General features: G+C 30.4%; 1 protein-coding gene across 1 annotated transcript in view; it reads right to left on the reverse strand.

The window, feature by feature from the left end:
- The window catches only part of LOC135949351 (synaptosomal-associated protein 25), a 537,273-nt gene that overhangs the window by 348,056 nt on the left and 162,884 nt on the right, over positions 1 to 26,333 (reverse strand). Inside the window, exon 3 of the mRNA XM_065498880.1 lies at positions 15,302 to 15,350. Within this exon, the coding sequence (XP_065354952.1) occupies positions 15,302 to 15,350 (49 nt within the window). The remainder of the gene's footprint in view (positions 1 to 15,301; positions 15,351 to 26,333) is intronic.

A 26,333-nucleotide genomic window follows, 5' to 3' on the forward strand; every position in this document is an offset into this window, starting at 1 on the left:
TTACGACTTTGTTTTTGTAATAAGTCCAGAATATTATTATGTGTGTAGATGTTTACGTATACTTATATGTATGTATGTACCAATGACTGTATTTGTATTTGTTACAATTATCAACTAATTTTTTTTTTTTTTTTTTTGAAAATTATTAAAAAAAAAAGTAATAATAATAAAAAATATATAAAATTAAGCATTATGTATAGAATTATAAATAAAAATATATGTGCAATTTATGATAAAAACTCGAATTTCCATATACAGTCAGCGTCTAAAGAAAGTGTACAACTTGTTTTTACATTTAAAACATTTTATTTATTTACATATTAAAAAACTATTTGTTCTCCAGTTCTAGTATATTTAACAAAACATTTAATTGTTCTCTTGCAATATATAAACAAAAAACTAAACTAGTTCAACTGCAACAAAAACAGTAACAACAAAACCAAAAATACTCCATTTTTAACGCGTCAAAAGAAAGTGTACAGTTTAGGGAAATTAGAAGAAAAAACGTGTTTAGTATTTTATTTGACATCTTTTGGGTTTTAAAACAGTTTCAAGCCTCCTTGGCATTGTTTCTACCAATTTTGATGTCACCGATGTTGGGATGTTGAACCACTCTTCCTGCAGGATTTCGTGTGGAGTGTCATTGCTGGTAATATTTCATTTTCTGATCTGTCTGTCCAAATGCTACCACAGATGTTCAATGGGATTAATGTTCGGTGACTGTGGGGATTGTTCCAGTTGTTTCGGTGTATGATACAACAACCATTCTTTAACAAGTTAAGAAGTATGCTTCGGATAGTTGTCCTGTTGGAAGATCCAGGTTCGGTCTATATTTAATTTTCTTATGATGGGTTCCATATTTTCTATAAGAATGTTTAGGTAATCGGTTTTGCTCATCAAACTATCAATAAATATGAGTTTTCCCATGCCACTTGCCGCCATACACCCCCACACCATCACCTAACCACCACCATGATTTACGGTGGATAGTACATTTTTTGGTCGAACTCTTGATTTTTGCTTCTCCAAATTTTACTCCTTTTTTTACTTCCGAAAATCTCAAACTTGCTTTCGTCCGTAAACAGCACATTATTCCAAAACAATTTTCTTGGTTTTTATACCTGTTTGCGAATTCTCGAAGTTGCTCTTTATTTCGTTTGGAAATGTGGGGTTATTCTCTCGGAACTCCACCATATAGAGCATTTGGCTGTAGCGCTCGGCGAACCGTACTGTTACTAACTCTCACTCCAGACGAATCTGTTAATTCTTCGCATAATTTTACTGCACTTACTGTGAATACTTTCTTCACTGCTCTCACAATCGATCGTATTTCAAGGTTGTTAAGGCGTTTTGGTGTTCCGGCACGTTGCTGATCTTCTAAAATTCTAAATTTTTTTGTTTGTCTATAATTTTTTTTACAGTATTATGGCTTCTTCGTATTATAGAGGAGATTTCACGTGACGATTTGCCTTCATTTTTAAATTTTATGACTTACTTTCTTGTTTCAATTGCAGTTTGTTTTCCCATTTTGGTTTTAAAGATCTCGCGATCAAACAAGAAAAGCTACTATCTTAAAATCTCATGAGACTAGCAGCAAGATCCACAAAAAATTATAATCTAGGCAAAAATTAAGAATAACAATATATTTTTTTATGTAGCTAGAAAAATCTTATTGCAATTCTAAATGTGTACACTTTTTTCTGACGCGTTAAAAATGGAGTATTTTTGGTTTTGTTGTTACTGTTTTTGTTGCAGTTGAAATAGTTTAGTTTTTTGTTTATATATTGCAAGAGAACAATTAAGTGTTTTGTTAAATATACTAGAACTGGAGAAAAAATTGTTTTTTAATATGTAAATAAAACGTTTTAAATGTAAAAACAAGTTGTACACTTTCTTTTGACGCTGACTGTATGTATTTTTTTTTTTTTGTTTATTCGTTTAATGTATAAAATTATAATTATTGTACAGTATGAAAAACATTTAAATTTATAAAATTAATAAAAAATAAATTTAGATATGTAAGTTTGTACCTATATGTTACGTTTTTTTATGCTATATATATCTTTTTTTTTCTTCTCTCTATTGTTCTTTTAAGTTTCGTCAGAGCCTCAATCTAAGGATGGGGGAGTTATATATACTAGTATACTATAAAATATAATCAATAGTAATATTTGTAATATTTTACTTTACACCCCTTTTTGCAATGCCACTGGTTGTTTACTTAAATTTAATCTATTAATAGAACCAAAAGAATTCTATTAATAGAACAAACATATTTTGATATAGGCATATTTTATACATATGTGTTGTTGTTGTTCTAATAAAGGCCGTTATATTTTAAGTAAACAACTCAATGCATGCACAATCATGCACAAATAAATTAAAACAAGTATTCAATACATTTTTGGCGATTGAACAGTACAGTTCAAATAAAATACTTTAAGAATAAAAAAAATCTAAAGTTATAACACTGGGTTGGTTGGATTGAGGAATTGCACTTCATCACCACCAAGTTATTAATTGATAATTAGTGTATAATTATTAATATAAAATTAATATATAAATATTAATAAAAATTAATATTAAATTAATAAAATTAATTTAATAATAAAACTAATTAATAGTGTTTAAATAATAAACATTTTTAAGGATTAAAAAAATCCAATACGTAAATATTAATATGCTAATTATAATTTGGCCTACCAGTATTGCACAAAGTACAAAATGTAAATAAATCATTTGTAAGCAATTCAGCAGATCCAACAAAGCTGTTTTCTGATTTAAAATTTTTTCTAAATAGTTTGTGTTTTGAAATTGTAATACAATGCAAGGAATTTGATCCATTATCGTCCCCAATTGAAAATTGTTTAATGTTATTGCCACATTTTTCATACAAGTTTGAAGAATGAGAGATAAAATAAAGAACGGTTTAAATAGTGAAGATTATGAAAAAATAATACGGCAAATTAAACTGCGACAAAGATTACCATATGAAAATTCTTCGGAAAATCGATTTTTATCCGTTGATAATTATCATAATACACGTAAAATAGTAAAACCAAAACAATATATATGGTCAATTCACAAGGTCTCTTATCAGTCATATTGTCATAATGTCCTAATATATCACGATCCGGCGGCTTGGCTTATCCGACTCTTAGGCATTCGGCTCAGGTCTCTGACATGGTTAATCTAGTATTTAACTTTTTAGTACTTCCTTTAAGTTGAGCGACTTTTTAGTACAACTTTGTAAAGTTAAAAAATGTTTAATGCGTTATTGAATATTAGATTATCATTAAAAAATTACATAATTATTATTTATTTTATTTATAGTATTCTAGTTCTGATTCTTCCGAATATGATAAAACTATTATAGATACCTGTTTATATTTATTATTAACCATGTACCGTTTTAATTTTATTTAGTTTTATTAATTTTATGAACATATTTTGTAATTTTTTATTTAAAAATAATAAATAAATTAGATTCTTAATTTATAATATTTTAGCTTTTTTTAAAGCGGTTTAGCATTTTCTGGCCTTTTTTGAAGTCAATATAGCTTCTTTTTTTGCCAGCTCCTGGCAACACTGATAATAAGAGTTTAATTATATGCGTCAAAAAGGTAAACAGATCCCATTACATTTGAAAATTAGATCCATAACTTAATTGGTGTCAACTATTTGATTTGTTTTCCATTTGCATTCAGCAACTTACTCAATCTTCTAGGCATTGATTCCAGAAGGTTTCTCGTTATGTCTGTTGATATTTTTTTCCATTCTTCCATTAAAAGCTTTTTGCAAGTCGTCCTTGTTGGAAACGTTCCTCTACCTGATTTCTCTGTCAAGGTGCTCCCACAAATGTTAGATAGGATTAAGGTCTGGGACCACGGTGGGTGATCTAAACAATTATCGACGTGTGTTTCGGATCGTTGTCATGTTGAATGACTCAGTTTATTGGCAGTCCCAAATTGTCAATAGTGAAAGCAACATTGTCTTTCAGTATATTTAAGTAATCAATGAAATAATAAACCGATCATAACCATAACCAAAATAATGACACGTTCCAAATAATATTAAATTAATAATTAATTTTTAATTACAATTACTAATAGGTTTTCATGGACAACTAGCCAGCAGATGGACCGAAATCAGTACACGTAGTTACTCAAAAACTAGTTTTTGAAATGAAGTTCATTAGATTTAGAAAATCTAGATAAAACAAGAATTATGATTCCCGTCCCTCTCGGGTTTAATAACTAAAAAATACGGCGAAAATCGGAACATTTGGAGTACCATCTGAGTTACACAAAAAAATGTCAAATGGAGTATGTATTTAAAAACTCAAGCATAGCGAGTGTTCAAGGTTGTAAACTGCATATTGTTTTTTATACCCTTCAGCTTCGTGAGAAGGGTATATATAAGTTTGTCATTCCGTTTGTAATTTCTACATTTTTCATTTCCGACCCTATAAAGTATATATATTCTGGATCCTTATAGATAGCGGAGTCGATTAAGCCATGTCCGTCTGTCTGTCTGTCTGTCCGTCTGTCTGTCTGTTGAAATCAATTTTCTGAAGGCCCCAGATATCTCCGGGATCCAAATCTTCAACAATTCTGTCAGACATACTTTCGAGAATTTTGCTATTTAAAATAAGCAAAATCCGTCCATAAATAACGGAGATATGAGCAAAAATCCGAGATAACCTCTCAAAATTTCATCAAAAAACACAATGTATTGCATGCTTTGACAAAAAAACAACAAAACGTATGGTTGGATGTGCAAGCTATGCGTATTTTGTTTTTTTTTGTGTTTTGTTTCTTTTGGCGTTGTTGTTGTTTTTTATACAACTAAACTTTTGTTTGGTTGTGTGTTGGTTTTTTTGACAAAAAATCAACAAATCTTATGTTTGAATGTGCAAGCTTTGAGTATTTTGTTTTTCTTTTGTGTTTTGTTTTTTTTGGCGTTGTTGTTGTTTTTTATACATTTAAACGTATGTTTGGATGTGTGTTGGTTTCATTGCCTTGCGTATTTTATTTTTGTTTTTTCTTTTGGTGTTCTGTTTCGTTTGGCGTTGTTGTTGTTTTTTGTGTTCTTGATAAATTTAGGATGCTGTACGGCGTACAGCGTACAGTGTACGCTGAAAGTGGGCAATGTACATACATATATACTAATTATAAAAAATAATAATGCATCCACAACAAAGGTGAAGGGTATATAAGATTCGGCATAGCCGAATATAGCACTCTTACTTGTTTCTTCTATTTTAATATTTTAAATTCTTGAACTTACTACCACATAAGTAAAATGTTATGCTGCTGAAGTAAGAATTAAGTCTATGAGGCTTAGTGGTACTTTTTTTCTTTCAAATGACACCAAAAAAGAAAAATCTAATTGTAGTTCTTTATTCTTCTAATGAAACTTTTAGAATTTTTCGGCAATAAATCTGAAAATTTAAAATTGAGCTTTTACGATCATGAATGGTTCTAGGGTTCTATAGTTTACATTTCAAACTTTTTACGTTTTTTGAAATGTCGACTTTTCGAACTGTCGACTTTTGGAAATTTATGAAAAGTCGACTTTTTACTTTCTTGTAAAAAATACATTGTTTCTACATTTATTACAAAAGGCGCATTGTAATGTTTATCAATAAAAATTAAATGTATCAAGGCGATAATATATTAAATAATATTATCACTTTTGTAGGGTCACAAATGGCAAATATTTGACGGAAAAGTCCTAACCACTAAATAAATTGTATTTGAATTCTTTTATTTATTTTAAAAACTTATTTTACTCGTGATGATTCAAAACAAATAAATATGTATTTAGTTTTATTTTATTTGATGCTATTTGATCTTACAAAACACTTATAAGAGTAATCAACGTCAAACAAATTTGTACTAAAAGAAGTGGTTACACTTTTTTGAGTAAATATTTGCCGTGTGTGACCCTACCTTAATGGTTAGATTTAAATTTATAAAATAGTAAACAAATTTACAATACTACTTTGTCATGTTTATTATTAAATACATTCCTAAAAGTTACTGCAATTCGAGTATATACGATATGTCTAAAAACTTTTAGTTTTTATATTTTATAAACATTTATTATTTATTTTTGCATACACTAGAAAAATGTAAGTGTACCAAATTGCAATAGTTTTAGTATAATGTTGCAATTAAATCTAAATCTCGAAAAAATTAAGTATTTAGAAGTTCTAATTGTACTTTTTAAATTTTGTATAATACTAAACCTAGAATCATAAAATTAAGTATATATAGTGGGAGACTTTATGGTTCTTTTACATTATTATAATTGTACTTTTCATATTTTTATGTGAAGTTAATTAAATTTTAGTTCCTTTTTTTAGAGTACATGATTGTTTTTGTTTCCTTAAAAAGTAAAGTTTTCATGTTTCAGTTAGCCACCAATGTTACAATATTTATAATATGTAAATCAATTAAAGCAATTATGTCGAGCACTTAAGCTGGCCACACACCGAATGATTTGTTCGCCTGATTTGTGATAGAAAATTTTCAATTACTTGTGATTTTGTTCGCGCACAGCCCCATTAACAAGTAACAAGACGTCGAACACGAACAAATCGGACTCACAAATCATTCGTGTGTGGCCAGCTTTAGCGCCAAATTATCGTAAGCGACATTCACTCATCTTTTTATTGCAAAAATTAAAATTGTATGGACCGACTAATGTTTTAGCGTTCTCAGAATATAAAAATTGTTAATAACTTCAAAATTATAGGGGATAAGATTTTATCGTAAGTCAATGTTTACATTTTACAGTAAAGCATTTTATCGTAATTGACACACAGAGGGATATAAATCTGTAACTTCTAAATGGTTAGATTTGGTTTCAATGAAATTTCACATGTGCAAAGTAAAAGTGTTGTCGAGGTCTACATGGGCCCACCAGGGGCGCGACCAAGAGTCCTCAAAATGGGACATCTCGGGCATGTTACATTTTTAAAACGATCCTATTTCTTCGTTTGTGTTCCGATTTCAAAAAAATTAAACTTATAGAATTTTCTCATCGTCGTAGCTATCAATTATTTCTTATAGCTTAGTAGATATTCACATTTGAAAATTAAATTTTCAACATTTTTACCCACCCTAAAAGAATTGTTTAAAAATAATTACTAAGTTAATTACTAAAATTTTAAAAATACGATTTTCTCTATTTTTTTTTTTTTGAAAAAAAATTTACTTTTTTTCTTTTTAAGTTATCGCAAAAAATTTCTAAGGATGTATAAGGAATTTATACTTTCTAAAAGCAAAGTTTTCACAAAATATTTTAAATGAAAAAAAATTTAAAAATTGTTGTTACCGAGGTCAAAAATTCTCAAATCGCGTATTCGATATCAAAATATTGTTACGAAATTGTACTTGAATTCAAATGTAACGATTTTAACGGCTGATTTAAAAGTAGCAGAATGGTTTCAAAAAGCAGTGCTGTAATAGCAAACTGTAACATATCTGTGGGCATTATTAACATTGAAAAAAAGCTTTCAGTTGACCATTGATCGTAATTATGGCAACGCTGACCATTGATCGTAATATTCAGTTAAAGAACATTGTAGAAATTACACCACAGATGGCGTATGTATTAGAAAGATCTAGAATATTCGAGGTTTGACAGTTAAAGAGCAATCTAGAGTGCAGATGGCAGTGTTATAAATAGTGGCAGAGGTTGCAGTCGTTAGGGAGTTTATCAGAGACGCTATTCGAATAAACATCAACTGAGTGCCTTAAAGTGTGCTGTATTTTCAAGTGAATTCGTGTACATTATAAAGTGTGTCTGTATTTCTTCGAATTTATAAACGTGTATAAAAAAAACGATGAGTGACTATTTAAATCTGTTGTTGTACATTTTAAATAAATAAAGAATTGTTACAATTTTCAAACTACTAAACGGCTTTTATAGGAAATAAACCAACGTTTTGAAAAGGTTAAAACGTAACAATTGGTGTCAGAAGTTGGATTGCAAAATAATAAGCATGAAGTTTGAAGAACTAAAAGTTGAACAACTCAAGAAAGAATTGAGTTGAGTTGAGTAACAAGGCAGAATTGCAGAGAAGGCTCATAGATGAATTTAAGCGGCGTGATATTGACATTGGAGCTTATGAATTCGAGTATAAAGAAGAAATGGAAGTTTCTGCACGTGCAACAACAAGCAGCATGGATTTAAGCACAATGTTTACTGCTATGATGGAAAAATTGAAGGAAGTTAAAGCTGAAGTTCAGGAAAATTCTAGAGAAGTTCAAGAAACTTCTAAAGTCAGCAATGAGAAACTTCTTGCCGACAACGAGAAACTTCGTGCTGAGGTTAAAGCTGAAGTCAAAGAAACTATCAAACACTTAGGTGAAATGGAAGCAAAACTTCAAGAATCCTCTCGAGCTACAGATGAGAAAATTCAGGAAATGTCTGAGGTTATTACCAGCAGAGTGGATGTCATTGACAAAAAGTTGTCCGAATTAGAAAGCGGCCTAGAAAACAATCCCAAGATGTTGATAATAAATTTCTCGATCTGGAAATGAAAATTAATAATCTTCAATGCAAAGACGGACCGGTGCGAATTATTTCAGAAACATCGAGTAGAATAAAGGTTCCTAGTTTTGATGGCAGCACACCATTTAATGTTTTCAAGTTCCAGTTTGATACAGTTGCCAATAGAAATGTATGGAGTAATGAAGAAAGATCTATAGAATTGATTTTGGCCTTGAAAGGAAACGCAGCAATAGTTCTTAAAAGCGTACCAGAAAGTAACAAAAATAGCTATGATGACAGAATAGATGCTATACAACGAAAGTATGGTGGAGAACACATGAAAGAAATATACCGAATGGAATTGGGTGGTAGAGTACAAAATCCTAATGAGACGCTACAAGACTTTGCGGCAGAAATCGAACGTTTGATGCAGCTTACATATCCAGACGAAAACCATCCGTTATTGGATCATTTCAAGATTGAGGCATTTGTGAATGGGCTTCGCCCTGATGGAAAACATGTGGTTTATGCCACACGGAAGTCAACATTTGCGGAAACCGTTTCATTCGCATTGGCACAATAAACATCAAAATAATAAACATCAAAATTAATTAATTCAAATAGCAACCTTACTGTTTGTGGGTACATAAACGGTCAGAAGCACATGACACTGGGGCATCACAGTCTATCGTCAAGCCCGATTTAGTCAAGAAAACAATTGAACCATTACGTGGGGTAAGTCTGAGCACAGCAACTGGGGAGCCGGTCACTGTCTATGGTAAAGTAAATGTGAAATTAACGATTGCCAACGTTAGCGTCAATCATGTATTTATTGTTGCCGATGGAACGAAGTAATCATTGGTGCTGATTTCATGATTAGTCATGGCATTACTTTGGATATGGGACAAAAGGTTATGATTTGGCGAAATGTACCCCTTGACGTCGGATATGAAAATAGAACTCAAGTTACCGTCGATCATCAGAAACAGAAACGTTACCAAGAAATGCAGCTACCCGCTACCAAGTATTGACGACACCCTGGACACTTTAGCTGGAACAAAATGGTTCTCCACATTGGACTTGCAAAGTGGTTGTTGGCAGGTAGAGATTGCAGAAAAAGACAAAGAGAAAACTGCGTTTAGTGCTAGTGATGGATTATGGCAGTTTAATGTGATGCCCTTTGGACTCTGCAATGCTCCAGCCACATTCGAGCGTTTAATGGAACATTTGTTGAAAGGACTTCACTGGAAGACATGCTTGGTGTACCTCGATGACATAATTGTCATGGGGAAGTCGTTCGATGAACACTTGAAAAACCTTGAAGAAGTCCTTAAACGAATAGCTGCGGCTGGACTAAAACTTAGCGTAAAGAAATGTGCATTGTTCCAGAAAGAAGTTAAGTATTTAGGGCATCACGTAACAGCAGACGGCATATCAACATATGAGGATAAAATACGAGCCGTAAAGGACTGGCCTCGTCCGAGAAATCTTCACGAATTGCGCAGTTTTCTAGGCCTTTGCACATACTACTGACGATTTGTACCGAATTTTGCCAGTGTTGCCGCAAGCCTACATGAGCTAACGCAGAAGTCGCGAGCATTCCTGTGGAGTGAATCTCAAGAACAGGCATTCCTTGTGTTAAAAGAATTGTTGTGTACAGCACCAATTTGGCATATCCCATCCCAGGAGCGAAGTTTGTGCTAGACAGCAATGTGCCTGGATACGGAATAGGCGGTGTGCTTTCGCAGGTGATCAACGGGACGGAAAAGGTCATAGGCTACTACAGCCGAATACTTTCCAAGCCTGAGAGAAATTACTGCGTAACGCGACGTGAACTTCTGGCAGTACTGGAATGTGTGAAGCATTTCCACAAGTATTTGTATGGTCAGCACTTCCAACTGAGAACCGATCATTCTGCCCTCAGGTGGTTGTTGCAATTTAAACAACCTGAAGGGCAACTGGCTCGTGTGTCATTGACGTTTGACTAATGCATATAGAGTCCAGTGCAGATTGGTCTGTATCGCAGAGAAATGACCCCATACTATCAAAAATAATATCGGCAAAAGAAGAAGGCAGAAGGCCAGCCCGCAATGAAATATCGGCCGAAAGTCCACTGATGAAATCATATTGGGCCCTATGGAATAGTCTACAATTGTTAAATGGCTGCTTATACCGCATATGGGAAAGTGTTGACGGTAAAACAGTTACAAATCTAATTGTTATACCATCCGAAGTAATGAAAGAGTTTCATGACGGTACGAGTGGTGGTCATCTTGGTGTGACAAAAATCTTAGAGAAGCTAAAACAACGTTTTTATTGGGTGGGTGATCAGCAAGCAGTAGCCGATTGGGTAGCCAATTGTCCACAATGCATAGCAGCGAAGGGCCCAGTAAGAAGAAGTCGTGGACAACTTCAGCAGTATAACTCAGGTGCGCCATTCGAGCGGATTGCGATGGATGTATCAGGCCCTTTCCCTGTCAGTGATGCTGGAAACCGTAACGTTCTAGTGGTTATGGATTATTTCAGCAAATGGCCAGAGGTATATGCAATACCCAATCAGGAAGCTAAATCGGTTATAAGCGTATTTGTGAACAACTGGGTGTGTAGCTATGGTGTTCCACTGGAGTTGCACTCGGATCAGGGTAGATGGCATGGTCGAAAGATTCAATCGCATCCTGGAGGAATATTTAAGAAAAGTGGTCAGTGCACACCAGAAGGACTGGGATGAACACATACCAAAATTTCTATTGGCATACAGGTCAGCTGTTCATGACTCGACCCACAGTTCTTTGTTCAATGGACAAAATTCAAAAACAAGATCATGTCATTGACGTTAATGAAATTTATATTTTTGAATATACAACTAATTGACGCATTCGTGTAAAAAAGATTTTTATAAATATCTTTTTTTGTCAATTAAATTCAATTGAATAAAGGAAAAAACATATAATAAAAAAAAATTAAATTCAACATAAATTTTATGGAGAAAAATATATTTTTTTATGGTTAACTAAAAAAATGGTTAAAAGTTCGTTTTAAAAGATATAAACTTGCGATTGGATGCAAATGAAAGAATATTAATGTGGAATTATGGGAAATTACTGTTTTTGTCAAAAAAAGTTTAACTGTTTAATCTGCGCAATTTTTAGTAATTAACATTTTTTTTTCAGTCTTACAACTGAAATTGTAAAACTTTGTTGGAATATTAGTAAAATATATGTTAATCTATTTTGATTATGTTTTACTATAGAATAGCCATAAGTATTATCTATAAGAAAATGTAATCATTAGTTGTCCTTTCGTATGAAATCTATTAAAATTTTGTTTTTGTTTAAATGTATAAATTCACATTTTGTAAATTTTCAATTTGATGGATTAGGGAAATAGCTCCATATTTTTGGTTTTTTTATAAAATAATACCGTTTTTTCATTTAAATAACTAAGAAATATTGCGTTATTTAACAAAAGTAGTTTAATGGCATAAAGTCTATTAATAGGTCTTTATTTGATTCTTGATGTTGTAAACTTTAATTTAATTTTAAAAAACATGTTAATCAATTTTAATTTTTCTTTAATTTTATATAATGCCTATCTCTTATTTATTATAATGTGAAGTCATTATTTGTCCGTTTTGACTAGAACTTTAAAAAAAATATTTGTTGATGGCATAAATAATACATTTTTACCGTAAATGTAAGTAACTCAATAATAGAATATAACCTACATATCCTTTGGTTGATATAGTAATATGAGCTTCTGCTGATATTAGGAACACTTAAAGTATAATCCAACATCCAGTTTCTAATATTACAGTTGAACCATAAGTCAATGAACATTTGAAAATGACCGCCCATCCGTCCTTCCGAATTTAGAAAATATATACAATATTTCACTATTTTTTTTAAAAAAAAAGGATATTTGGCAGTTATGCAAATCCTTGCTAGAATTGAAATGTTAATAACTAAATTAATGCTCGGTTCCGAAATAAAAAACGATTTTTAAAAAAAAAATTAGATGTTATACAGGATATTGAAATCTTGATGTCTTGGAATTATGAATATCCTTCCGATGGAATTTTCATAATTTTGCATCTAATGTTATAAGAGAACAATAATTACTGAGAATTAATAATTTTATTTAGGTTTATAGGTTTTTTAAGGAAAAGGATGTATGGCAGCCACCCGAATCATTCATGGGATTGTAATAAAAATTTTCACAAACAACAATAACTTTATTAAAATGATTATAACCAAATTTTAAAATGTTAGGAGTATAACTGTGAATTTTAATCAAAATTATATGTTCAGGATATATGGGAGGTACCCGAGTCCTTTCAAGAATTTTACTTTTTCTTAATCTTACCAAAAGGTAATATTCTACTAATTTTTATTCGTCTGCAATAACTCCTTCTATTTTTGTCCATTGCCTATATGAAAACAAAGCACTGTACGACCTCTCGAACACCTGCAAAAATTGTCTTCGGGACAGAACTCAAGTTGCCTGGTGATTTAGAATTCGGTATTAAGCCCTCATCAAATAATGAAAACACTTCCCAAGAGCAAGATGACCTTAACGAACTTCACGAATTCGTACGCAGATGAATAAAAATGACCAGCGACAAAATGAAAGCCAGATACGATCGAGCAGCGAATTCTGAGGGATTTAATGAAGGCCAACTTTTACTGCTGTATAACCCACAACGTAAGAATGGAATGTCTCCAAAACTACAAACCCATTGGGATGGACCATACAAGGTGATTAAGAAATTAAACGACGTGGTGTACAGAATACAGAAAGAAAAGAGCCCGAGATCTAAAGTGAAGCTAGAACGACTAGCTGCCTATGGGAGAAGTAAATCTATGCCTATTCGGGACGAACAGGCTTAAGCGGGGGCAGTGTTACGAAATTGTACTTGAATTCAAATATAACGATTTTAACGGCTGATTTAAAAGTAGCATAATGCTTTCAAATAGCAGTGCTGTAATAGCAAACTGTAACATATCTATGGGTATTATTAACATTGAATAAAAGCTTTCAGTTGACCATTGATCGTAAGTATGGCAACGCTGTTTGCTGCGACCGTCTATTCGAATTCGAATATTCAGTTAAAAAACATTGTAGAAAGTACACCATAGATGGCGTATGTATTAGAAAGATCTAGAATATTCGAGCTTTGACAGTTAAAGAGCAATCTAGAGTGTAGATGGCAGTGTTATAAATAGAGGCAGAGGTTGCAGTCGTTAGGGAGTTTATCAGAGACGCTATTCGGATAAACATCAACTGAGTGCCTTAAAGTGTGCTGTATTTTCAAGTGAATTCATGTACATTATAAAGTGTGTCTGTATTTCTGCGAATTTATAAACGTGTATAAAAAAAATATTGAGTGACAATTTAATTAGGTTGTTGTTCATTTTAAATAAATAAAGAATTGTTACAATTTTCAAACTACTAAACGGCTTTTATTTGCAATCAAAAGTATCCGGGTTATTTATAGGAAATAAACCAACGTTTTGAAAAGGTTAAAACGTAACAATATAGTAACCGATTTTAGGTGGCCCAATTTGTTTCTAATTATTTTGTAAAGGGTTCTTAATAACCGCTACCCTGGCATGGATATTATAGCCAAAAAACTAAAAATTCCCATTTTTGGAATTTTTCAATTTTGGGAATTGCTGGATTGCTGATAATAAATTTCAAAATTCGTTTTTATTTTTCCATTTGAAATCTATATATCTGTGGAATTTCATTAAAAACTATTGAAGTAAAAATTTAATTTCAATTCGAAAAACTTGTATCAAAATTCAATAAAAAACATGTTTTGTCATATTTTTCAATACAGTATTTCATGCATTTTTAATTGTCAAAAGTTATAAATATTTTTGAAAAATAGACAAATAGCTTGAACGAAATTATATTATATCGCATCATAACATTTTTAATTCTATGTGTAAATTTCAAAATAATCAAAAAAAACCTTCTCCTGTAAAATTTTTGTTTTGTCGCTTATGATAATTTGGCGCTAAGGGATCGATGTATTTTATTTTCATACCAATTCCATTCCACTTAGAGTGCTATCTCGGATAAATATATCGATACTTTTGGTTTATTTAAAAAAAGTTTTTAATAAATTAATAAACCTAGAGGCACGAAACTAAAAAGACGAGAAGAGGACATACGCGAACTTTATTATGAAACCCATTATATTTTTGAAATTTGTATTAAATATAAGGCAACCATAAAAGCAACTTAACCGTACTACTTAAAATTGTCAAATCGTGCTTTAGCAAAAAGTACTTTATATTGACAGTTACATGAAATTTCTTTATTATATTTTAACAATTCCGCTAACGAAGTAGTGGGTTAAATGCTAGTTACTAATAAAACATGCATGCAGTAAGTAAAAACGATTTTAATAAACATATCGTCACCGTAAATGCAAACGGACGTAACTCTACAAAAATTCAAAATGAGTTTTTGATTGATTATGCTTATTTTTATCAAACTACATGCTCACGCAAATGTTTAGACCCCTGTGATCAAAAATGACAACTTTATTATTAATTATTGATTGTATAACGTTTTTTGCTTCTCCTGTAAAGATAATAAATGTGTAGTTACGTCCGTTTGCATTTAAGGTGACGATATGTAAATAGTGTAATTATAAAATTGAATTGTTGTTATGCTGTAGTTTCGATTTTTAGGTATAAAAACTAAAGGACATTGTGCCCATTTTAGTGTTAAGTTATTTATTAAGGAATATAAAGTAATTTATGTAAAGTGTAAAAAGTGAACTCACCTCCCTGATCATCGAGAGCTACAAGGGTTCGAATCCCTGCTTCCTTGCTCTGGTGTGCAGCAAAATGTAAAATATTTGTAAAGTTGTGTAAAGTTAGTGTTCAAAGAATTAATATTTGTATGCAAAATATAGAAAATATAAAATTGTTTAGTTTATAATTAATATAAAAAGAATACATATTAAATATATATAATATAAATTATGCTTGTCAAATGTAGATATATGGGGCATTTCATGTCAAGTGAACCAACTTTTGAAATCGATGTCTTCCGATCGGGATGAATTTTTCAATACGATCGGTCGAGAACTCTCTGAGTTAGAGGGGGTCAAAGTTTGACATTTTGATCAAGCAGGTGTTTTTTCTTATCCATGTAACTTATTACCTATTGTTCTTAGCAAAATGTGTTCCAAATAGTTTAGATAGCTCTTTCTTCAATCTTTTTTTTGACTTTTTTTTTTAAATTGGCCTTTTTTTCTTAAAATAAAGCTTAGATATTTTCCTTGAAAATCTGTTTGGTCGCTTAGTGGGATGCGAGTGGGATAAAATAAAAAACATAAAATTTTTGACATTTTTTGCAAAATCAAAAACTTTGTTGACTTGTTTTTTCAAAATTGATTTTTTTTTTAGCTCAAACAAAAGCTTAGATATTTTCCTTGAAGATATATAAGTATAATAAGTATTTTTTTACTCAAGACTTAAAATGTTTGACTTATTTTTTGCAAATTCGATTTTTTTTCAAAATTTTTTTTAGTCAAAAGAAAGCTTAGGTCCATTCCTTTAAGATATTTTTAGTACCTTAGTGGGATGCGAGTGGGATATCTATCAAAATAAATATTTTGTAACGCAAGACATCCAATTTTTTAATTTTTTTTGCAAAATCGAAATTTTTTCCAATATGGGCCCTTTTTAAATTTTTTTTTTTGCTCAAAAAAAAGCTTAGGTCTTTTCCTTTAAGACCTATTTTGTCGCTTAGTGGGATGTGAGTGGGATATCTATCAAAATAAAAATTTTGTAACTCAAGACATACAATTATTGATTATTTTTTTTGCAAATTCGAATTTTTTTTCAAAATGGGCCCTTTTTAAATTTTTTTTAGTCAAAAGAAAGCTTAGGTCTATTCCTTTAAGATATTTTCGGTCGCATAGTGGGATACGAGTGGGATATCTATCAAAATAAATATTTTGTAACTCAAGATATACAATTTTTGATTTTTTTTTGCAAAATCAAAAACTTTTTTTAAAATGGGCCGTTTTTGTAATTTTTTTTTTTGCTATAAAGAAAGCTTAAGTATATTCCTTTAAGATGGTTTGGTCGCATTTATTTTGATAGATATCCCACTCGCATCCCACTATGCGACCAAATAGGTCTTAAAGGTAAAGACCTACGCTTTATTTTGAGCAAAAAAAAATTTAAATAAGGGCCCATATTGGGAAAAAATTTCAAAAATTGTATTTCTTGAATTATAAAATATTTATTTTGATAGATATCCCACTCGCATCCCACTAAGGGACTAAAGATATCTTAAAGGAATGGACCTAAGTTTTCTTTTGACTAAAAAAATTTTAAAAAATGGCCCTTTTTGAAAAAAAAAATCGAATTTGCAAAAAAAAAGTCAAAAATTGTAAGTCTTGAGTAAAAAAATATTTATTTTGATAGATATTCCACTCGCATCCCACTAAGCGACCAAAAGGGTCTTCAAGGAAAATATCTATGCTTTTGTTTGAGATAAAAAAAAATTTTATGTTTTGCGTTACAAAATATTTATTTTGATAGATATCCCACTCGCATACTACTAAGCGACCAAACGGTGTTCAAGGAAAATATCTAAGCTTTATTTTAAAAAAAAGTAAAAAAAAAAAAATTTGTTTTTAAATATTTTTTTTCGAAATCAAAAACTTTTTAGACTTTTTTTAAAATGGGCCCTTTTTTGCTTAAAATAAAGCATATAGTGTTTTCTTTTCTAAAAAAATGATGCCTTATAAATGTGTAATATTATTATCATGTTACACACACCCTTGCAAAGTGAAACATTTTTTCTATTAGAATGGAACAAAATAATTTCCTGATTTTACACTTAACACTAATGTATATTTAGCGTGCCAAATATTGAATGAATTTTGTATTAAAAAGCGATATTTAACACTGTTAACGCGACTTTCGACATTCATTGTGTTTGTTTGCCAACAGCATTAACAACACTGATTGTCAATAATAGAAATCAGCTGTTACTCAATTGCAAAAAAGTACTTAACGCAGTTGCAAAAAAGGGTATTATCTCACCCTGAAATATAATTGAGGGTGAAATATGTAACATATTTACGCGACTTTCGACATTCATTGTGTTTGTTTGCCAACAGCATTAACAACACTGATTGTCAATAATAGAAATCAGCTGCTACTCAATTGCAAAAAAGTACTTAACGCAGTTGCAAAAAAGGGTATTATCTCACCCTGAAATATAATTGAGGGTGAAATATGTAACATATTTGTATGTATTATCTCACCCTGAAATATAATTGAGGGTGAAATATGTAACATATTTACCACTTATTTATGCAACATATTTAGAAAGGAAAACGGCAACTCTTCGCATGTTTGCATACATTTCTAGAATGGAACAACCCCTGTGCCAATTGTAACATAAATGGAACATTTTTCTCAGAAAAGAAAACACCATTAGATATTTTCCTTGAACACCTGTTTGGTCGCTTAGTAGTATGCGAGTGGGATATCTATCAATATAAATATTTTGTAACGCAAAACATAAAATTTTTGACTTTTTATGCAAAATCAAAAACTTTGTTGACTTTTTCTTTAAAATTTTTTTTTATCTCAAACAAAAGCTTAGATATTTTCCTTGAAGACTCTTTTGGTCGCTTAGTGGGATGCGAGTGGAATATCTATCAAAATAAATATTTTTTTACTCAAGACTTACAATTTTAGACTTTTTTTTGCAAATTCGATTTTTTCTAAACTTAATTGGTAATGAAACTTTTACAGCCATATGCATAAAAATTTACAAAAGGTTTGTAAACCAATCATAGGAAAATAAAGTTGTATTTATAAACGATTAATATCTTAAAATACCTTTGATAAACAATTTTTAAGTGTACATATTTTAAAGTAGGTTCGACCCTAATTTAAACTAGAGTTTTCAAAAAACCGAAGAATTTCAAAACCGCGGTATCGGTTTTAAAAAATGGAAAACCGATCGGTAGGAAAAGCAAACAAATTTAAAATTCAAACTTGACGGGTGTTCAAGAGGATAAAGGAAAATTTCTTTTAATGGTACTTTTTTAATATATTAAATTAGTTAGCATATACACATTAAAGTTGGCTAATATGCTTCTAAAGAAATGCTAATAAAGAAATAATCAAAAATAGGGAGCTGGTATTATGATACCAAAAAAGGAGCACTTTTTCATTCTTCAAAATGGTACTTTTTAAATTTTCTATAATATTGAACCTATAATCAGGAAATTACTTTGATTTCAAACTTGACGGGGGTTCAATTGTGGAAAATTGGTACTTTATCTTCTAATTGTACTTTTTATTATATTAAATAATTTTACTTATATATATAATAGTTGGCAATAGTAATATTTCTTTATTGTAATAGTACATTTGGAATATTTTATAATAATAAACTTAAAAATTAGACACACATGATTCATTTTCAATAATAATGGGCCCAGAAATATGAAATTAGGCATTCATGATGCAATATGTGGGTCTTTATGGTACTTTTTTAATTCTAATAATAAGTTTTGAATGAGCTAGAATCCACATTATAATGAACCAATAAACTTGAAAGTAGAGACGTGTTATCCTGAATTATTATTAATTCACAAAGGGATTGGGATGGCGAAGCGCACCGGGTCAGCCAGTACACCATACTTTTATTGGATATTTGAAAATAACAAAATCTTTGTTAAAAACACTGCATTCTTTTTTTAAATTAAATAAATAGTCATTTGAATTTTAATTGTCAGGAAATACACGGATGAATCTCTGGATGAAAAAGTTTGTTTTTCATTTAAAAATTTTTAATTTTTCTACTGAAAATAGATTAAAAGTAAAAACCGAAGAATAATTGTCGGTTTCAGTTTTAGGCATTGAAAACCCGAGGTTTCGGTTTCGATTAAAACCGAACACGAAACTCTACTTAAACCTACTTTAAGGAATTCTTAAAAATAAGTTCCATTTTAATAATTTACTTTTAACCTGCAACAACATAAAACGTTTAAACTTTATGGAAGAAGGTCCACACAATCTAATATACCCACTCCGAAATTAAAACTATGTATGTGTTTGCACATAGAAATTCATTAAATTTTGTTAAAATTTAACAAAATGTCAATAAAAATAAATTAATAAAATATATTGTTACGAAATTGTACTTGAATTCAAATGTAACGATTTTAACGGCTGATTTAAAAGTAGCAGAATGGTTTCAAAAAGCAGTGCTGTAATAGCAAACTGTAACATATCTGTGGGCATTATTAACATTGAATAAAAGCTTTCAGTTGACCCTTGATCGTAAATTGGCAACGCTGTTTGCTGCGACCGTATATTCGAATATTCAGTTAAAGAACATTGTAGTAAGTACACCTCAGATGGCGTATGTATTAGAAAGCTCTAGACAGTTAAAGAGCCATCTAGAATGCAGATGACAGTGTTATAAATAGTGGCAGAGGTTGCAGTCGTTAGTGAGTTTATCAGAGACGCTATTCGAATAAACATCAACTGAGTGCCTTAAAGTGTGCTGTATTTTTCAAGTGCATTCGTGTACATTATAAAGTGTCTGTATTTCTGAGAATTTATAAACGTGTATAAAAATCATTGAGTGACTATTTAATTCTGGGGTTGTTGTACATTTCAAATAAATAAAGTGTTGTTACAATTTTCAAACTACTAAACGGCTTTTATTTGCAACCAAAAGTATCCGGTTTATTTAAAGGAAATAAACAAACGTTTTGAAAAGGTTAAAACGTAACAATATTATAAAACAGTGATGTTTATTTTGGTGTTTATATTCGTCATTCTTTTAATAATAATTGAAATAAACTATATAAAAAAGTTTGTACATTAATACATTTAAGCTTAAAATCAAGTTACTAGAATCTGATTTTTTATGTAAAAATTAGTTGTTCTCTTCAAAAATGTATTATTACTAAAAACAATCAATGAAAAAAAGAAAATGAACGACTATTTTATCCTAATTGAAAGCCACATTAACAACGAAAAAGGGTAAATAAATGAGAAGCATTGCCAGCTTAGACAAAAATCAGTACATTAGTTATTGTGCCTTTAACAAACGTTTATGAAACAATAATTTTATAAATGGTTTTTAAAGCTAAAGTGTTTGTTAACAAAATTGTGTTTTAAATCTACAATAAGGTTTTTTATGCATATAGCCGTTAGACTTTAAGAGAAAATGCGGATGAAAATTTGAAAGTCGTATTAACTTTTTAAAAATCAGGTGATGTTTTAAACCAAAAAAGCCACACTTTACATAAATGTGAAATGATTTTTTATTTGTCAGTGCCTACTAGAATATCCAAAACCGAAAACCGGTCAACCGGTTTTTTTTATCTATGTAAACTCCACCGGTTTTTGTAAGACGGTTAACCGGTTTTAATGAAATATATTTTCTAAAGCTCATTCAATCATATATATGAAAAACTTTGTTATCATTTTTAAAAATATTGATTTATTTTATAGAAAATTATAGCATTTGACAATATTTCATAAAAGATATAAAATAATTGCATAAAGATAGAGCCTTAAGAATTCAAAAATGCTAAATTTCCTATTAGCGTCCACAAATAAAAATAAATTTAAGTAGACCTTTTTCATATTAAATAAAAATTTAATATAAACCGGTTAAATGGTTTTTTTGAAGATACAAACAGAAACCGGTTTAACCGGTTTTTTAAAAGGCAATAATCAAAACCGGTTTTTTCAAAAACACACTTTTTCGGTTAAACCGGAAACCGGTTTTTCAAATTTGCCGGTTTTTTGGACACTCTAGTGCCTACTAGCATTTTTAAAATTTTTCTAAAAATACCTAGAATTTTAAGAATAGGTAATGTCATTTGTTTAAAACAGTCCTAGAATATATTCATTAATCATTGATTTTATTCTATAAAATTAGGTACATTAGGGTACTGCAAAAAATTGTTTATCATGAGTTGGATAAAAAAGTCCCTTTTAGAGTTTTTATTATTTGTTTTTTTAATATTTTGGTATCATGTGAAAGGGGCTTTCAATGTCGTATATGTCATTATTGTGTAAGTCTAAAAATATTCTAACTTTTGTAATTTTTTGCAAACATTTTATGTTTTTTAAATTTTTATATAGAATTACTTAAAATAATTAGTTTAAATTAGGATATTAAAGTCCTCATAAAATATCACCGAATCGGTTTTTTCGAAATACAAAAGAATCACAAAGAAAGCATGATAAATAAATGACATATTTTCAGTGAAATATGACAAGTATTTTATTTAAAGTAAAAAATATTGGTTTTAAAGTGCTATTTATATACCAATGGAAAGACTACGAAATTAGGCTTATTTTTATGTTCATATTGTAATCGTAAATATCGGAATCACGGGCAGTATGTCGGGCGGAAACAAATAACCATATCAATCGCGTACTCTCTGTCATCTTGAAGGTAATTTTCGTCGTCGGTACGGTTATCGATGATGTCTTGTTTTCAGACAAACCCACTCTCACTCATTCATAAATTATACATTTTTAAATAAGAAAAAATGGAACGATTGAAAAAAAAAACAAATAAGATGTTGTAACACAAAAAAAAACTACTGTTCGATAAAAAACAAGCCGCAACTGGTATAAAAAATATTTAATGACCAATGTCACTATCAGTACCAACGTGTGGTGAAACACACGCCGCACAGTGGTCCAAATGCTCAATCTAGCCGGGAAAAAGTCATTTGAAAAGCCGTATCGACATAAAACTTTGTATGTTTATATATTTCATCAGTATAAACAATCTGAAAAAAAATTTTTTGGGCATGAATGTGTGTTTTTATATGTAAATTTTTTCTTTGTGGGTTTGTTTGAAGCCTATAAATGGCGAAACCGCTGGACCGATTTTCCTGAAATTTTCACACCCTCTTTCTGTATGTGTGGAAGGAATTAAAGGATACCATTCATTAAAAAATTTGAAGTGGGCGAAATGCCACGCCAATCTTAAAAATACAGCTCCTTGCTTATAATGGACATGTTAAACTCTAAATGAAATAAAAATCGTTTAGGCAAAAACTGGCAGCTAATTTTTTAACCCCCCGTTACTCGCAACTGATCTGGTTGATACACGCAAACATTTTTTTATTGTAAATTTTTTTAAACACCCTAAATTTTAAGCTATTTTTTGATAAAATAATAGTTTTACTGCAATTTGTTTGTATTACTCTTTTAAATACATTGCATTTAATATTGTTTTTATGTTTTCGAATTAAAAAGTGAAGAGATTATTTTCAAACGCGCCTTTCTTTTATTGATATCAATTTGATACATTGCGACTAGTCTCGATTGAAAATGATTGCGACTAACGAAGGGTTAAACATTAAAAAGCTACATATGTATATATAGATAACGACAACATAAAAACTAAAACGTAACTCCGATAAATTACCATTTGAAATTCTAATGGAATATGGACATTGAACAAAAATTGCACATTTAAAACACACATTTACATAATTGCAATTTTTTTCTAAACAAAACATATTTTATGAAAAATTTAAACAGTAACTTTTACTCTTAATTTTTTTTATATTAACTACACCAACAAATTTCTTTTTAATTGTTCTTATTATTTTTTGCCGACACATTCACTTGCACTATTAAATGTCACTTGAGATATTAATTTTTTAGCAATATATATCAATACTAGTGTAGCTATTTAAAGAATAAAAAATATGCCGTTATGTAGTATGGACACTTGGTTTGTATATTTACCAGTACGCTGGGTAAATGGCCTTAGGTTCCTTTTTGGAGATTTGGTAATACACGGCAATATATATATTAGAGTTCGTTTGTGACCAGGTCACGTCATTTGTTTTTCGGGTATCATCATTTTTCTGAAGGTTTTTGCGCAAATAAAAATAGTGACGTCCTTTTTTTTTGAAAAAATTTCACTCCTTGTGGTGGTTCAACGTACCTAAAGACGCGAATTTTGAGAACATTTTTCTGTAGAGCAAAAACTGTTGAATATATTGCAAATCTGATTTCACTAGTCGATTGTGCATCAAAAATTAATACAATTGATGATTTTTGAATCCTTAAAAATAGTTCCAAAAACCCACAACAGAGGGCGCAAATTTCATAAACAAAATAAAAAAAAGTATTTTAGATTTTTTAAATATACACGATGGAAGGGCATTTTAACCAATATTTCCTTTCTATCACAACCCGTTAAAAAGTTATGTGGCTTTAAAAATGTTTTGTTAAGACAAGCTAATAAAAAAATGTCTAAGCTTTATTTTCCAAATATTATTTTCTTGTTAAATAAATAACTTTGAAACCTCATAACTTTTTAATGGTAAGTGATAGAAAGGAAATATTGGTGCCGTGGCTATTCATCGTGCATGTTTAAAAAAACTAAAATTCTTTTTTTATTTTTTTATGAGATTTGCGGTCCCTGTTGTGGGTTTTTGGAACTATTTTTAAGGATTCAAAAATCATCAATTGTATTAATTTCAGAATCGTCTGGTGAAATTAGATTTGCAATATATTCAACCGTTTTTGCTCTACAGAAAAATGTGCTCAAAATGCGCGTCTTTAGGTGCGTTGAACCAACACAAGGAGTGAAATTTTTTTAAAAAAAAGGACGACATTATTTTTATTTGCGCAAAAACCTTTAGAAAAATGATGATACCCGCCAATCAAATTCTTGAAATTAACTCTAATATATATAATATATTTCTGATTTTTTTAAATATATTATATAATTAATTAATTTAAAAAGAGACCCTTTTCCAATCCCCTCTTATGAAATGGCTTGAGAAAATTTTCCAAAAATATTTTTTTGTTGGTAAGAGACCAAACCTTAATATAAACGTTCATACGTTTAATTATATAAATTTATCTGCGTTTTATATTTACTCAAAGTTGAGAAATGATAAACGTGTGTTCAAACACACGGCGGTAAGAAATGGGTTAAAAAGAAGATTTTTATCCTCTGATACAGCTCATCAAATACTGATGCCAGAACAAAAATATTGAGAAATGGTACCCTCCAACAAACTTTAATTTCAGTAGGGAACAACGACACCTTATTTTTCCTCCACAAAAACGGTCACCCTTATGTAGATATATGATCATTAGAGCTACATAATTTCAAGAATGCACTAACAGGAAATTGAAGGCAACTTTCATGTACAGTGCACTCGCGATAATATGAACACCCCGAAATAGGAACACTTTTTACTTCCATAGGGTATTCTAAAATATGAACTTAGTGAGCTAAATATAAAATATGAACAGCTTATTTTTGTTTTTTTTAACGTATTTTATCTACACTGAGTTGAAATCTAAATCAACAGGTTAGTGGCTAAATTCTAATTAAACTGCTTAATAATTTTGAACTTCCCCAGGTGTTGATGGAATTAGATGCCATTCGCAAATATCAACAATCTTGCAAAAGTGAACTGGCCTGGTTTTAATTAGTTCATATTATCGCGAGTGCACTTTATAGAACGGATTTTCAGGGTACATTTTGAATCTTCGGTAATCGTTGTATCTAACTCTACCGTTGGAGTTTTACTATTCTATCAATATAACGGTGCAATTATGGAACTTGTTCCCGACACAAATTTGCTCAATACGCATTCTTCCAGAAAAGCTCATCAATTTGTGAATGACTAGTGGAAATTTACGCACTGTTCGTTTATTGGACAAAATCAAAATGTACCCATAAACTACTTATCTATCGGACCATTTATTTACAGTTAAGTACAATGATTACGCGACAAGAAAATATAAGATTAGCCTTCGCTTAATAAAAACATTTTAAACTTTTTATTAGGTTTTTTCGATTTTTTAAAATTTCGTTCGTCGTATATATTTATAGAAGTGCAGTACCACCCGGGTGGGTATTGGTAAACCATGTACATAAAAAAACCTTTGGTAAAGCGAAGGTTAGATCTGGTGTTCCACAAGGAATTGTTCTTGAACATATCGTATATTTGATTAACACTTGTCTACGTATATTAAGTATTTCTACATTTCGTCGCTGCTCTGACATGATCGGTTATGTACAAAATTTTTAAATTTTTTATTGCGCCCTTTGAACCCTTGATAATGGTACATCTACCCAACTAAACCGTTTAGTGATATCTTTATTGGTTTAGAAGTTAGCAAAAATAGCTATGTGTAAGCCATATGCAAAATGTACCTACAAAAACAGCTATGTGTAAAAATTCACATAACCGTTTAAACCTTACAACCTTTAAATTTTATGTCAAAAAACAGTTGATAGTTTTGAAAATTATTAGATTCATAGTCGCTCTACGAAATAAGTATTTCGCGACACACAGTGGTATAGAAATAAAATAGAGGAAAATAAATATGTAACTTCTAAACTGTAAGTCCGATTTGAATGAAATTTCACATGCGCAAATAGGAAGTGTTGTCGAGTTTAACTTTTAAACATGGACCTCATGGGCCCATTAGGGGCGCGACCAAGGGTCCTCAAAGTAGGACACCTCGGGTATGTTACATTTTTAAAACGATTTAAATTACACATATAGAATCTCCTCATCGAGCTATCAATTATCTCTTATAGCTTAGGAGATATTTGCATTTGAAAATTAATTTTTCAATATTTTTACCCACCCTACTTCAGTTTTTTGATAACAGCGCATCCAAATATTTCCCAATTTCGAATTTAAAAAATTTGTCGCTAATTTTTTGGGAAAAATAAAGTAACCGATTTTAGATAGCCCAATATGTTTTTAATTATTTTGTAAAGGCTTCCGATAACCCCGACCCTGGTAT

The sequence above is a fragment of the Calliphora vicina genome, chromosome 1 (genome assembly GCF_958450345.1).
Source record: "Calliphora vicina chromosome 1, idCalVici1.1, whole genome shotgun sequence".
Classification (NCBI taxonomy): domain Eukaryota; kingdom Metazoa; phylum Arthropoda; class Insecta; order Diptera; family Calliphoridae; genus Calliphora; species Calliphora vicina.